Here is a 15,751-nt window from a genome sequence, read left to right as displayed (position 1 = left end):
TTTTCATTGTTCCATCCAACCGGACACCGAAGCTGATCGCGCACACACCTCGCAAGTATGTGTGTAACGGCGTACGTGTGCTGGACCGGGCTTTTGTAACGTCCACTGTTTTTCTTACGGTATAAGGATATGTTTTCTTAGGGTCATTGCTGCCATGTGTACTTCTTCTGCCACTTTTACATCCAACGGCTCTTACTGTGGGTCCATTTGGAGGTGAAATGTGAAAATAATGGAACAACATTTGCAACCCATGCACACGCCTTACAGCTGGCAGGTGATGAGCCATTTGAGAACTAACGCATGCGCGCGTGAATCAAGTCAATAGGGAACATCAGATAGCTTCGCTTCTGTTGTGGAAGATGTGGAAAAGGTTCTTTTATACAGAGGTAAGGATCAACCTTTTGATTGTGCCCGTTTCAAGTGCAGTTTTTCATAGGTTAACTATTTGTAATTTGAGTTGAAGCAGCTTATTAGGGCTTCTATAGTCCTTATAGTTTGTGTGATGAACATGTGACCACACTCTCTTGTACGAGAGCACTGAGTTTCCTCCTACGCAAAAGCAAAAAAAGTCCAGTAAGTTCTAAATATCCACATCAGTCATTAGGTCAAAGAAGAAGAAATACGAATGAATTTAAAATCGCTCTACTTGGCACCATTTCGATGCAGCATTTCAATTTAGTCTTTCATTTCAATTTGTATTTTAAATAAACTATAACAAACATTCAGTTTTCTTTCACTTAGGTAAACCATGAAACCCATGGGGCTTCCAACCCACAAGGAGGCTAACTGCATTGCTTTTATTTTGTCCTTTGGCGTTTGTTTCTACGGTGCCTACTTTTTGGACAGTTTTTAGCATAACATCAGAATAAATAAAATAAAATCGTACAAATGACGAAGACTTTCTTTTAATTATTTACTGGTTCACCTCAAGCTGGTTTACCTAACTCATGACTGAGCTCTACCTTCCCATCGTCACATTTTATCCCATCCTATTTACAGAGGCACTTCAAACGAGCAGCAAATCAGAAACCCATTCGAATGAATTGAAATCGTTGATACTTGCCTTCCTGCGCATCACGTTCACAAAGGCCGAAGAGAGAATGAAAAATTAACTCGGAAAATTTCCAATTGTGTACCAGCTCGTTTCCCGTTTTTCGCTCGGGTTCTTCAAGGAATTTTCCCTGCAAAGGGTATACACAGTTTCAAAACATTTCAGCCAGCCAAATCCTACCACTCCATCAAACACTTACGCGCCAGAAGTAGAGAAAAGAAAATGGTGCAGGTAGTCTCTGATCTCTCGGTGCGCCCCGGTTCAATACGCGGGGGTGACAATCAATTGTGGTGCCGAGGATATCAACCAGCTTAGACTCGCGGGGTGGCACTTCGCCCGTAATGAACTCACCGATTCACGCGCTCCATCGCCTCGACAAAGTAACGAAATAAAGAGCCTGTAAATGGTAAATCCACTTGAACTTTTCCACTTCTTTCGCTCGATGCTGCTCGTTCTTGAGAGTCCCCGTCCCGTTCCCTTCCCGTGGCATGTGCACGTGCCCGGCTCCCAAGGCAGCCGGGGCAAGTCACATGCCGGTAAAACTTTTCCCATCCCGGCTTTGATGCCCTGATGGCTGGAAAATGATGCTTCAAAAGCCAAAGTGAAACCATCCACTCTTTCCCGGCGGCGGCGGGAAAAATGCGGCCAAGCGGAAGCACAGGTTACCCTCTCCCACGTTTACGGTTGAACTGCACAGGAAAAACACCTCGTAAAATTGAACCCATTCAATATGAAGCAGACGGTGGGGAAGCACTGGGGTGCTAAATGCGAAATGAGCAAAGTGGTGAATTAAAAATTGCATTCAAACCGATCACCATGGGCACTTGCGTCACCTGCACACCATTACATTATCGACCCGGGATGTAAAACTTGTTCTTGCCAGGGAATTCATTCGAATTGCACTGGATGCGGATTTGTTTCGAGGTGGTAACTAATGCCTTCCCAGGCTGAAGAGGTGATTTACGCGTCCCGTACGCTGCAGCGTCAGTTGCTGGAGTGGCGGGTCGCAAACAAATGCTTCTTAATGGAAGCACTTGCGCATTCATCCGGGAAAAGGCCATGACCAGGTTGCTGGCATTCGGCAAAGAGTGTTGGTTTTTTAAGTGGCGCTAACAAACAATTGACCTCATATTTTGCAATAAGGATTCAGGTTACTTCCAATTGTAATCTGATTGCAATACTTTATGTTCGGTACTAGTGACAGATGCCCAAACCCTGTAAAGTATATTGTACGACCTCAATAAAATACTCCTTTGTTGGAATTGGAACATGCGAGCCTTTCCCAAGCATAATATGAAAATAAATAAAGTATTTAAAAATATTTAGGGGGTCCGCGACAGCCGAGCGGTAGCGCCGGTTAGAAAATCGGCCCATGAGTGCCGGGGCTCACCACCTCGACGGCGTGGGTGCGAATCCCAACCGAGACCGGACCCTCCCCTGTACGAGAGGACTGACTATCCACGTACAACAGGGAAACAAGTCTCGTAAGCCCTTAACGGGCAGGCATGACCAAGAGGTCGTTACGCCAAGAAGAAGAAGAAGATTTAAAAATAAAACAAAAATTAGATTATAAGCTTGAGTTTTACTGCATCCAAGCGCAATCTCCTTAAATAAAAAAAAAACAAATTTTACTTTTGACATTATAGCTTGACAATAACAAACTGGAAACATGCGTTTGAATTTGAATTAAAATGGTACTTCTCTGTACATGCCTTCATATTTGCATTCATTTTGAACACATTCTATTGCAGGGAAATAACTTTCCCAACATGCCCCTAGAAGTGGAAAACGACTAATATAAACTAATTTAATAAACCCAAACGACGCACTAGCAACCAGGGTATATGCCGTCGCGCGCTGCTGCGAATATTCCGCAGTAGAGTTTTGCCAATTTATCATCGCATTCCCTTTGAATTTGCAAATGAGGAAACTGTAACAATTTTCAATTACACCACTTCACCACCCGCTTTCACTTCTGTGATGACACCTGGTGAAAAGTGTGTCGTTACGTACACGAAGGGCTTTTCAGTGCCAATATCCATTCATTTCTTTCGCATGAAAAATAAACGCTCACTGCACGGTCTCGGGAAAATACCCTGGAAAGAGTGAAAACGTTTATTAAATTGCATACATGCAGGGAACAGCTTCCCGTGCCACTTCACAACCAGCTTTTGAGTAGCTCCGGAAAACTTGACGTAAGAGAAAATCATGGGTTCGGGGTAGCGCTGCTTTGAGCGCGGATTTTCCCAAATATGTGCCCCGAATGTACATCTCATAAGTTGCACAAACTGTACCGCAATGCTCCAGTTCTCAAAACTTACCCGATACCTTCTGGCTGCTCCGGCTTTGGGGACGCCAGATCGGCCAGAGATCGAAGTCAATTCACTCAACACGGTTGTACATTATTGGAAATTTAATAATGTTTTTCCACACAAGAGAGTGAGGAAGGTGGGGTGGCCAAGGATGAGAGAAATCGTATATATTGAAGGGAATTGAGTTTTCTTTACAGCTTCCATTCTACTGCCACCGGGGGACGATCCAATGGAACCTGAACCCCTGATGAAAGACGAACAGTGTGAAACACGACGATAGAGGATTTTTCAACACTTATTTCGAAAAAGGATACATAAATAATTTAATCCTTCTGAGGATGTTATAAAATTGTAAAAACATCAACAACCATTCAGCATACTGATTTATTCTTCGTTATTTGGTGTTTTGGACCAAACAAGTATAAAAGTCTATTCATCACTGTATCACAGCTGAATGCAGCCAAACCAGTCCGAAGGTTTGGTCTGCTCGAAAAGGATTCGTCGAACCCATAAGTCAACCCAATCGACGGCCAACCGTACGGAGACGAATCCCGGATCGACCGGATACATATTGGGGAAAGTCAAATAAAAATTCAAAATTGAGTGAAATGAACCAAACAGCTTTGCTCCACCTCAAGGTTTATGGAAAAATGCAGCTTCCCTGCCACGGTAAAGGATTCCACGAACGGTTTACCCTCTTTGACGATCATCGGATTTTTCCTTTCGTCTCATTCACATCTCTAGCGATCTCTTTCTTTCGCCCTCGAATAGGTAGTTTACCTTTGACTCCGGTTGAAAGGTTGAATAAACGGCGCCTGGAACGTTTGCGTCGACCAAGAAGTCGGAAAAAGGTGGGAATTTTTAATAAAATAAAGATTTTCTCCACCCCCGAAGCCGGTTTGCCGGTAGATAATCACGCAGCAAACGGTGCTCTACTAACGTGCAATAAAATCGTTATTCCAATAGAGAACCGAGAGATTAAGAACCTCTCCGCTGTTATTGGTGGCAAATTTGGTTGGTTTGAAAGGCATCGGTTCGGTTCGCCCCGCTGAATTCGATTACTTGCCTTTAATCTTCAACCACAATCCGAACGAGAAAACCGCAATTGATGACGTGGAACCCCATATTTTCGGCTTCTTTCACGGGATCATTTATTCTAAAGATTGTGCCAGCTACTTGACGAATAAATGAATCGAAATGACATTCATCTCCGGATTTCGTTTCCTGACGGGGGATGAGAAACAACGTAACTGGCACTTTTGGACCCAACGAGAATGAGTGTTGTTTGTCAAATGGATCAAGAAGCAATCCATGACCCCCCACTAATTTATTATCAATTTGGAGGATATATTTCCTTATTATGGATATATTTCCTTACGAACAAGGTATGGCTTTAAATTGCCAAATTTTCTACTTGTTTTTACTTCAAAGGCAATCTTAAATTTTACAGCAATTTTATTATTTAGTTTTGCTTTAAAATATAAAATTTTTCAAATTTCATGCACTTCAACAGTCTGCGTTGTTGGTTATAAAACACGGTTTTGGTCATAAAATAAATTCATTCTTTTTCCAACCCGCATTCTAATATTAAACCTAATAGCATCAACCACAACCATTTTGATGCTCGTACGACCGTCTCGCTTTCCAACGCTACAGTTTGGAGATAAAAGAAAGAAAATTGTAATGACTTTACTACACAATGGAACCAGCAAAAATACTTATCTCATTTTCTTCACACAATGAATCCATCCCCGGGTTTTCTTCATTTTTCCTCGCCCATTGGACGCATCCTGGAATACGTTTTCAAAATAGATATGTTTTTGACATTTGACAGCATGCTCGGGTAACTATCCGCACCCAAACCCTTTGCCACTCCCGGCGTGTTCCGATGTCCTGCTGATTTTTCCATTATTTTTTATTATTATCATCAGTTGTTAATTGAAAAACTTTCACCCCGACTGCTGATAATAAGACCCTTGTGCTCGAACGTTCGGCTCGTCTAGTTAGAAAAGAAGTAGCATGACCAGTTTGTGTCGATTCGTGGTCCAAACAAAACGCATTTGAAGGCTTCGGGTCGGTTTTAATAGGGAAGCTAGTTTTAAATCGTTATCATTGGTGTAATTATCCTTGGAACAGGTGACCAGCACGAACTCGCACGGGAATGGTTCCAATTGTCTTTTCTTTGACAAAAAAAGCAATTCACTTAGACGGGCCCGACATAATAATCTACGCTCCTTTAGGAAGCAAGGAAAACCCCATTCGCCGCAAAACGGTATCTAAATTAAACCACATCATCATCATCGTTATCCTTACGACTCGCAGGCTCCGCAGACAGATTGTCACCGCTAAATGTCAACCGTGTTTCCGCCCACCAAGCAAAGGGAGCTCGAGGTAGGGCCCGAAGATGACGCGCAGGGCATCGATATCAACAGTGCTTGTCTCCTTCGAGGGCGGTCGCCTTTGTCGCCGATGTCATCCTTCGCGTCATTCGCATAATAACTTAAGCAATTTAATTTCTTTTGTTCTCTCGTACCCAGCGCTCGTCCCTGCGTGCCGTAGGCTAGCGGAGCACACAATGGTCAATCTCGATCCACTCTCGCGTGTCAACACAGGTTCCGCAAAAAAAAGGAAGGAGAGAAAATGAGAGAAGAAAAACGACACTCCACCGTTGGGGGAGGAAGACAATTTTTCACATTTTCTTTTCATGTTGCCACATCCGGCAGCAGGTGGGAGCAAGCAAAGGGGAGAGGGGCAACGTCTTCGGTGCTCCCGCCAATCCGAAAGGTCTTTGTTTTTCGCACCGTGCCACGCCAAGGACAGGAAAGGACCCAAAGACGAGGCCCAATTGACAATGCAACCATGCGGTAAGAAATGGTTCGCCCTTTACGACACAAAACGGAACCTCTGCTGTGGAAAGCGAGTGGAAGAGAGTGGAGCGAGCGAGCGAGAGGAGCCGACTCGGGAAATGTCTCATTTTCATTTATTGGCCCACTCGAACCGAACAGCGGAACAGTGACAGAGATGGGGACAGTTGTGCTAACCTTTGGACGACTCTCCTCCCGTTGAGGTTATTTATGAGTTTTCCATCCAAACGGATTTTCCCCAAGGAGGAAAGGGTGGGGGTCGGACGTGCCGTTTGTGCTGCTGTAAAATTTGCCCTTATTTTACACTCAATTTTCCCTCAAAAGTTATTAATTTCTACTGTTACTGGCCCGACTTTCAAACCGCACCCGAACCCTCAATCCACTCTTCTGCGATCTTTTGTCGACGGAACGGAAACGCTTTGTTGGTTAAGATTGCCATTCGGCAGGACGATTGGGTTTGGGAGCAACAGGGGTTGTAACGGAAGTTCGGTATCGTTTAAAACCCTCTCCACGGGGATTGAGGGGGATCTTGGCGATGTAGTAACTGTGTGCATCACCGGATAGAGTGCCCGTTCCCGCTTAGATTCTGCATAGTTTCACCTAAATTAGTTGCGAGTTCATTGTAATGGATTTCAATTAGTGTGCGCTTAGGTAGCTGAAGTAAATGACAGGTTTGTAATTTTCCTCTTTTAATAAAAAAGGAAGTGTTTGGCGCAGGGTTCGTCGGAAGACATACGTGAAAAGTCGTCAATGCTAAAGCTTATTTAAAGTACGGAAATAGGTTAGGCTGTGGGCATTGCAAATTTTGGATAATTTTAATATTTTAACATATTTTTATATTTTAAACGATTTAGTTAAAAAGGTAAAAGAGTAAAGAGGCCCCGGCCTTCGTTTTTTCGGTCGTGTCTAAAATGAAGTGTCTAAAATGGGGATATGGACCAAACAGACCGTTATTTCTACACATCTTATGGGTGTTGTCAATTGTAATGGTAATTGTTTCAATTAATTTACTGTTTCGGGTCAACATAGGATTAAATTAAAGGATGAAACAAAGCTTAATCACGTAAAAGGATCATGAGAATATCATATTTTGAAGTAAAAGCCTAGCGCCTACATGTAGGCAATAGGAACGATATAGTGGTTTTTGAACTTGCTTCGAGCACTACAAACATTTAAACTACCGGATATTAGTCCAATCGCGTTATTATCGTAAGAAAAATTTTTTCGTGACAGTTAATATGATTTACAATACACCAATTTATTAAATCTACTCAGAGTCGAATAGCTGGATGGTGATTTGCGAAATAGCGACCCAAATATTGATTGTATTCCATGCCGTTACAGTCCATCGCTTCATTGCACCAACTGAGTGCGCATCTGACAGGATGCAAAACTTCTGCAATCTCTCGATTATTGAACCTGGGCGCGGGTATGCTCTCGTCTTCTCCATTTTGCACCGAATTACTTCCACAAGTTGGTCGCCCAGTACCTCGCTCTCGGTTTAACGGGAAGAGCAAACAGAGAATAAAATTAATTATTCTATAAAATAAAGCTGCCCGAAATGTTTTTACAACCCGAAACCTTGGCCGGAAGGTTCTTTGATCCTGCCACGGTTGTGTCCCGGACGCGTAAACACCGTACTTCCCTACTTCACCCTAGGATAAATGACGAATTTATTTAGTCTCGTGATGAAATTTATCTACCGAAATTATCGTTCCAGCGATTACCCGGCCCCCGCGGGACAAGCACCACCAAATGAACGGCGTCGCACGGTTGACACGTGGCAACCTGTCACGTTGACTCACGGCAAGTTGAAGGAAAGCTTCCCACAAAGACAAACGACTCGTGAGCGAGAAGTTAAAAAAAAAGGAACTCTTCCTATCGGGTTCCAGTACGTTTCCCGGGAGGGAAGCCACTTCCGGCTCGGGCTAGTAGGTTCAGATTTCGCTACCAGTTATTTTTAAACTTTCTCTATCCATCCCAGATCGTCGGTGGAGGCCAATTCTCGTTGTAACGGATCGCCGTCGTGCCTGGCGATCGAAATAAGTAGCGGAAAAATACTCGTTGAAAGACGGAGAAGGTAGAATTTAATTAAAATTTGTTCTAGCCCGCCACTGTTTGCCGATGGTCGGTTCACTCTCCCAAACGATCTTTTCTTTCATGGTGGGAGTCCAGAAACACCCAGCGGGGGAAAGAGGAGGATGACACCCAGGTAGGTAGAATTAAAATTAACGTAATGCTTCACTTCAATTGCGTTTAATGGGCACGATGACAATTTACTGCTATTTGAGATGAAACCAATGAAAACCATTTGCTTTGCGCAAATGCTTAACAGACCCCAGAGTTCATAGAAAAAAGTTATTTATATTTTCAACACTCAATTTATGTATTCTCGTACATATTATGTTAGAAATATTCTTAAATGTAAATCATGTATTATTCAAACACTCCTAGAGGAAACAAGAACTAACAAAAAATCATCACAATTTCAAGACAGTTCAACCGACTTGTTCAAATTTTGTCTTCGATCATGCATCAAGGCGAAGCACCATACACTAGACAAGGACTTACTTCTGCCGCAACGAAATTCAGTTAAGGCAACTCGTATAGCCCTACGGGCAGTTTTTGGGCAACCTCCACGGCCTGGCTTTCATTTAAAAAAGAACTAATGGGCTCCGCTACGGCTGCAGATAGTTGAGGCCCTGCAGATGTCCCTCGTCGCGCTGCCTCTGATGCGCCAATCGTTCATGGTGTTTACCGTCAATGCCGAGACCGAGCCGTTCGATTACTTTTTCCCCTCGGTATCCGTGAAGCTGAAATTTATAGATTATAATTAAATACTCAATTAACTCAAATGAAGGATGGCCATGCAAACTGTAGCATATAAACTAATAGTAAGCCTGTAAACATTCAATAAAAGTGATGTCCAGATTGTGTAATAAAAAATCATAATACGCACTCTATGGAACCGGTTTACAACACTTGATCAACAATTTGTAAGCATCCCCACTTCACATAACTTTTCTACCTGTACCATCCACTCATCAAAACTAGGTTGTTTACGATCGTTACATGAACAATAAATTTCCATCAATTAAATCGACGGAGGTCTGAAATAGTCTTGTGCTGGTAACAATCAGTAGCAGCAATCTTTAATAGAGTGTTGCATAAGATGACGTGCAACTATCACAAAGAGTCAATCCTTCAGCTGATGCCAATTCGATAAAAAACAATTCTTGTTACCCTTATTTAGTGCAACAAGTAAAATACGGCCTGGCCGCCTAAAATATAATTTTAAAAAATTTAAAAAAAAAATCTTGTCACCCCGAAACTAACCTCATAGTACAGCTCCCGACGTTTTTTGCTAATCTCCGGATCGAAATCGTACTCCTCGGTTTTGTGGATCAACGGAATACCCGCGACGTTATTCTGGATGAAATCGGTCAACAACCTAACCACAGTTGCTTCAACACGATGCTCCACGGTGGCCAATAGAACGGCCATGCACAACTGCCGAAAGAAAAAACCCAAGGCAAATCACTTTAAATCGAACCACTAAATGAAAAATCGGGTAGGAAAAAACCACATTTAGTGTACACTCACAACAACTGCCAGTTTGGCCATGGTTTCACCGGGCGCCGAGTTCACACCGAGTGGACAAACCTTTCGCACAGAACTTACGGCGTAGACTGTAGCATAAAGCTGTACAGACAGTGGTGTACCACAAAACCCGAAGCACATGCGGTAGTGTATCACGCCAGTGGGTTATTTTTTTCGATACGGTTAACTATCTACGAGGCTCAAGGTAAGGAGGAGGTGAAGAACTACCAGTACCAGTATACACCATACCAGTATACACTATACCACATCTGGCAGTAAATTCTCAAAGCTATGTGCAATGCAGTCATCAACCTGCCGCATCGAAAGCTACACTCGTCTGAAGCACGTAAAAACCGGTCGATGGATTGGTAACCTCAGCGTAAAGCGAATTAATTTCAAACTTAACCGTCTGCACACCAGGGAAATTCGCAATGCTAACTAACAATTTCACCCTGTAAGGTGCGACCGACTAGCACAACACTACCCCGACGGGCGGAAACTCACGGAGGCTTTTCCTTGGTATCGTCGACTTAACTTCCCGGCTTTCCCGACGGTATGAGGAAGACGGATAGTAAAGCAAAATGAACGACTGAACGTAACGCGCAACCGCACACGGAACACAGCGCGATGAAATAAGCGATGTGGCTTCTGCTACGGTTCAGTTGATTGTGGGGCAGCCGATTAAATCATCTTTGGCCCTCGATGCGGACCATGCGCCAGACTCGCGAGCAAGACGAATAAAATGATGACTAACGATGAGACTCCGAAGCCCGGCAAACTGACCCCTCCCATTCAATGATTTCTTTTTGGGGTTTGTGCTCTCCGAAAAATGCTCTTCTCGAGATGACCCGACGACCCAATTCGAGATACCAGATTTAATATTTTCCAGTTTATCCAGGTCGGCATTTAAATTATGCAGTTTATGACACTGACATTGAATTATGTAAGCTTCAATAATTTTTTTTTTGTTTTGGATTTTTCTATTACAAAATTTACTACGTTAGTGCCTTTGATTGTTTAAATTTGCATATCTTTCAACTGTGGCGTTTTTTTTTATTTACTCAAATCTCCCATGAATAATCTATTTCGAAGACTTGAAGAAAACGACGTACCCTATATCAATAAAATGAAATATTTATTCTACCACTACCAAGACAAGCTCCATTGTTGGGGGGATCAATCTAACAATTTAGCCTCGCCGAATTCAAATAGTATGTCAATAATTATTTCTCGATACCTTCACCCGAGCCACGGACTCAAACGTTGCATAACATATACCTTTTTTTCAATTCAAACCTCCATGCTCATTTCTGGTTGCCCGAAAATGTCGAGCTCAAGTTGCAAAGTCAATAAATTGTCCCTCCCAAACCGTGTTGGGACCACAATGATGACGTACTATTTTTGAATGTGAAATACGACTCGCTTGGATGTGTTTACCTTTCAAATTATTTGCACAGTACTAAAAACATAGCAAGATTAAATTAATCGTTTACTTGTAAAACCCTTAAACACGTCCGATATGCCAAAAAGAATTAGAAAATGATAACATTACCTGGTTCTTGGTGAATACGCACGTGCGCCATCCACCTTCGGTAAAAAAGGTCAAGCTATCAAGCCATCGAAAGGATCCGAAAGATCATTATTTACACCGCACATCGTACACCAACCTTCATGATGGCGCTATTTGGAGGTATTTCTTGAAGGCCCACTTTAAGTGCGCGTACTCTTAAAATGGATCGCGAACCCGAGGTTCGTCGCTTTTGCGCCAACATCCAAGTCTTTCGTTCGGTGTACGTCATTGTGGGGATCCAGCCGTACAGTGATCTATGTATTGACCCACCAGCAGCCATTACTAACACTACAGTAGCCAAGCATGCGGGACGCATTGTGTCACCGTGTTGCGACTGGTTCGATCGAAAACATTCCATCGCCCCTCCTGTGTTGATGACTGCAGAAAACTGCAGTTGCAGTTTAAATCAACCGACACAGTTGATAAGCGCAATGGTTAGACTTACACGCTCAGACTTAAACAAGCTTTGGTATTATTTTGTAGTGCAAAGGGGAAGTGGGAAAACGCACACACCGACAAACACGTGTACGAACGTGAGTTCGAACATCATGCGGTGTGTTGTAGCATGATTTCCTACTTTCACTTTCCTCCTGCACCTTTCCCCAAGTTTGACCAAATGTTTCTCTACATGCTACCGATGATGATGGTGATGATCACGGTGATCAGTCACATCTGTTCGCTTACTTCCTTAAGAAAACATTACCTTTCCAAGCGAAGAAAATTAGTAAACGAAACTTAAAAAGTCATTTAACCTGAACAAATGTCTCAATTGATACCTATGTACAAAGAAAATCGAAAGATATTTAACTTAAAAAACTTGAATACTAAAAGTTGATACTCAGAATACCGCAGAAAATCTTATTGATTATGAATCGTTTACATATTTTAATATGATACGAAATTGAATAGATATTTTAACAATTTTTACCTTTTGGTGGATCGACCAAAAGTCAGGTGTCTAATCCCACTTCTATTGTAGGTTCCTCACGAAGGTTCGTTCACGATCGCACGCAAACCATCGGCGATCCCTTCCTCTCACCATGGCATATGAAGAAAAAAACGAAAGTATCTAGCAGACACAAAATACGAGGCCTCGAACCGGCCTTTGCCGTCACGCCTCTACACACCCCACCTGATCCCCTCGCATCGTTATACAGTGGGGCGCGGGAGCCCGACATGCGAGACGCATCCGACCGTCAGTATTTGGTGGGAAGTCTTACAAACCGGAGGTTTCAACGCCCGTCCTGGGAGCACCTAATCGTGACCTAGCTCTGGCCCAGAGCTGTTTTCGATACGCGTACGCGAGTGTAAGTGTGCTGAGATTGTGCCAGTGGCCAAAAATGTTGGAATCTTCGTCACAACATCATCGGGGTTAATCGAACTGTTTATCTGATGTAGGGAAATTTATCTTCCAATTTCAGATCTGTGCAGAAGGAAAACAATACAACAACACTAGCCCCCGGTGAGGCAGTTTATAACTGTTCGTTTCCGAAATTGTGCCAAACACAACATCGTCCAAAAATGCATAAGTGTATCGCGCTGGTGTGCTTTACGGTACGTAGCGGGATTTGGTGAAATTAACGAACCATGTACCAGATAGGGAACGATCGTGGTCGACCGTTGTGTGAACCGACGGTACGGGAAAGTGTTACGCCCTTCCGACTCCAGAGATTGTCCCGCTTCAGGTAGAAAGTGGCCGAATGTTCCAGAATGGGGACAATCAATCGCGAGTCCGCGGTGTGGAAGACTGGAAGATGCCGTTGTGCAGCTTAAACAAGTACCACACTGAAGGAGTGTGAGCTGCCGGAGCTACCTACCTGCAGTGCTGCACGTTTGCAGATTTCCTTGACCTGTTGTTGCATAATCACGTGTAACACAAACTTTACGCCGTGCGCTCGGATATCGGGTGGTGCGTCTCTTCAAGGCCGTTTCTATTAAAATATTCAAATGCCAACTGGAAATGTTTAAATTTACATAGACTTTTATACATTATTATTTTACACAAACTCACAAAGTGTTAAAAAGATTGATTCTTTTCTTAAACTTTTAAAATCGCTCCAGTCAGTGGTTGTTGAAATCGGATGAAAAATTGGTTGGCTTGAAATATAAAATTAGCTTTATGATACGTTAGAGTTAAAAAAAAAAAAATAGAATTATTGACTGATTAGTGTCCTATTTCCAATTTATAGATTCTTGCCCTCGTGGCCCTGATCCTGGCCCCGAGTGCTGAAGCTACTCTGCAACCGAAAGCCCCTAACTTCCAATACTTTGAAAGGTAAAACCGTACAGTTTTCACTCAGAACTATTTGAACTTAACATACATTATTCTTTTTTTTTTCTTTTCCCAGGCCAAAATACAGGTATCCCTACTACGATGAAAATGGAAAAGGAAAACTACTGTATGGCTACGGAGGACCAGAACTGTATCAATACAAGAGCTTCTCGCCACTGGACGGCATTCATTAACGCTACCAATCTGTCACTACTTATTTTCTAACTAAATGGCAAATACTTTACACTCATCCGTCTTCTTTGATTCTCCACAAGTCTCGCATTAGTCCGCGATGGCTCGTCCATTATATCATCATTTCCTTCCCGATCGGCCCAATGGCAGCAACGTTCAAAGACTTTAATCAGAATAACCGTTAAGTTTGGAAATTGAATAAGAGTTTGTTGTAAGCGAATAAAATAGTTGGTTACCAAATAAACGATATTTTTTTTAAATAAATGTATTATTTTATTCAAACCCACTCAACTACACCCTTCTCTTTTGCGTAGAAATGTATAGTACATTGTTGCCCCGGATGAACGCATCGCCATATTTATTTTTCAGCTGACCATTCACATACTCCTCCGTTTGGTCCAACGCAATGTTCATGTAACCATCGAGACATGCCAGGACGCCTGGAAATTGGACGAGATGAAAATCAATGTTAATCGAATACAGAAGTGCAAGGAGAAGTTCTGCCGGACTTGTTTATGCCCGTCCAGTAACAATGCTTACCTCTGTAATCGACGCCGCTGTTTAGTTTCACCACAACCGGACGTCCGTGGATCTGATTAATGAATTGAGATAACGCTTCCTTGCGCGACATGGTCGAACACTAGGAAAGAGTAAACACAGTTTTTAAAAGAAGACTTTACCAGGATGCTACTAGATGTTCCTCGACTGTTGTACTGCACACAGGCATTCTATGGCTCGCAAGTTAGTACACGCAACAATGGTTCAAAATGTAATAACAAAGTGAATGTTACGCTTTAGGCATCATTATTTTCCAAAGAAACAAATCCATCTCAATTACCTTTGTTGGATGTTCGTGTTAAAAAAGAAGTTTTATTGAAGAACACACTTTTTCCTGAGACGCCGGAGGTAAACAAAACAAATCTGTTGACAGCTTTCTTCGTCTGAATCTAGTTTGAAAAATGAAATGTCAAACATCTATTTCCACAACGTATAAACGTAAAGCAACAATATCGGATGTAGCTAATTTTATTTGAAATTATTCTCAAGAAAACCCGAAAGATACGAGTTCAATACGATCAATAAATAAATTTATTTTTAACACCGAAAATGGAATCAGTATTTTCCAAAGTCTTTCCCAATAGCACCATAATACCGCAAGGCTTGAGGGGAGTATCCATTTCCGATCAGGGCGATCAGGTTTTCTCCTCGAAAGCCAAACTGCCGCTGGAAAGCACCGCGAAGCTGTTGCGCTCGGTTCGGATCGAACGGGATGTAGTAACGTTTTTCTTGCACCGGATGGCCAGCAAGTAGTGTGTGGAAGTAGGACACAACCGCCAGGGCCTTTTGCGCCACAGATGTTTCCTTCGGTTGTGAATGCTTTCCCTGATAGGGATATTTGAAATATTCAAACTTTTGGAGGTTTAAATTGTAGTCGTATGGATTGTAGAAACTGTGCACTTGTTGAACAGCTGCCAATAGACAAATGGTCCACACAGCCTAAAATGCAAACACAAAATTACACACTTTTATTTCAATAAACCAAACAATATGGCAATAGAAATGTTGGAGGATATCCTTACGGTTTTCATGGCGATCACTTTTCTAACCATTTTCTTTAACACTCCTCACACAATCGATCCTGGTAACTGAATAACCTGTCTTGTCAGCACTTGGGGATAAAAAGTCGCCAATAATGTAAACTTCGATACATAGTGTGGCAGGGATAGTACATTATAAAATCAAACTAATTGATATGCACAACGAGTACACAACTTGGTAAAGTCATGAACTACCCCACTTCGATTATGCGCTATTCAACATGTATTACGTGACGCTAATCGAAATCGAAAGTATTCCACCAACATGTTGATCCAAACGGAATTTGACCGA

At 42.5% G+C, this 15,751-nt stretch overlaps 4 protein-coding genes across 4 annotated transcripts; 1 reads left to right on the top strand and 3 right to left on the bottom strand.

Annotated features, from left to right (window-relative positions):
• Window positions 1-8,905: 8,905 nt before the first annotated feature.
• LOC131265882 (uncharacterized) lies at window positions 8,906-9,851 on the bottom strand. Its single transcript, XM_058268222.1, has 3 exons — window positions 9,831-9,851; window positions 9,564-9,737; window positions 8,906-9,040 (listed from the first exon to the last, which is right to left on the bottom strand). Exons 1-3 carry the CDS (start codon window positions 9,849-9,851, stop codon window positions 8,906-8,908), a joined length of 330 nt encoding a protein of 109 aa, XP_058124205.1.
• A 3,018-nt stretch (window positions 9,852-12,869) lies between these two features.
• On the top strand, window positions 12,870-13,863 carry LOC131265735 (uncharacterized). The gene is made up of 3 exons (XM_058268040.1): window positions 12,870-12,951; window positions 13,587-13,672; window positions 13,746-13,863. The coding sequence occupies exons 1-3, from the start codon at window positions 12,919-12,921 to the stop codon at window positions 13,861-13,863; spliced, it is 237 nt and encodes a 78-aa protein (XP_058124023.1). The 5' UTR covers window positions 12,870-12,918.
• Window positions 13,864-14,099: 236 nt separating this feature from the next.
• LOC131265604 (U6 snRNA-associated Sm-like protein LSm6) lies at window positions 14,100-14,787 on the bottom strand. The gene is made up of 3 exons (XM_058267890.1): window positions 14,700-14,787; window positions 14,402-14,501; window positions 14,100-14,301 (listed from the first exon to the last, which is right to left on the bottom strand). The coding sequence occupies exons 2-3, from the start codon at window positions 14,490-14,492 to the stop codon at window positions 14,153-14,155; spliced, it is 240 nt and encodes a 79-aa protein (XP_058123873.1). The 5' UTR covers window positions 14,493-14,501; window positions 14,700-14,787; the 3' UTR covers window positions 14,100-14,152.
• Window positions 14,788-14,974: 187 nt separating this feature from the next.
• On the bottom strand, window positions 14,975-15,471 carry LOC131264879 (uncharacterized). Its single transcript, XM_058267145.1, has 2 exons — window positions 15,442-15,471; window positions 14,975-15,358 (listed from the first exon to the last, which is right to left on the bottom strand). Exons 1-2 carry the CDS (start codon window positions 15,469-15,471, stop codon window positions 14,975-14,977), a joined length of 414 nt encoding a protein of 137 aa, XP_058123128.1.
• Between the last annotated feature and the right edge of the window lie 280 nt (window positions 15,472-15,751).

The sequence above is a fragment of the Anopheles coustani genome, chromosome 2 (genome assembly GCF_943734705.1).
Source record: "Anopheles coustani chromosome 2, idAnoCousDA_361_x.2, whole genome shotgun sequence".
Lineage (NCBI taxonomy): Eukaryota > Metazoa > Arthropoda > Insecta > Diptera > Culicidae > Anopheles > Anopheles coustani.
This window is presented reverse-complemented; position numbering and strand designations above follow the sequence as displayed.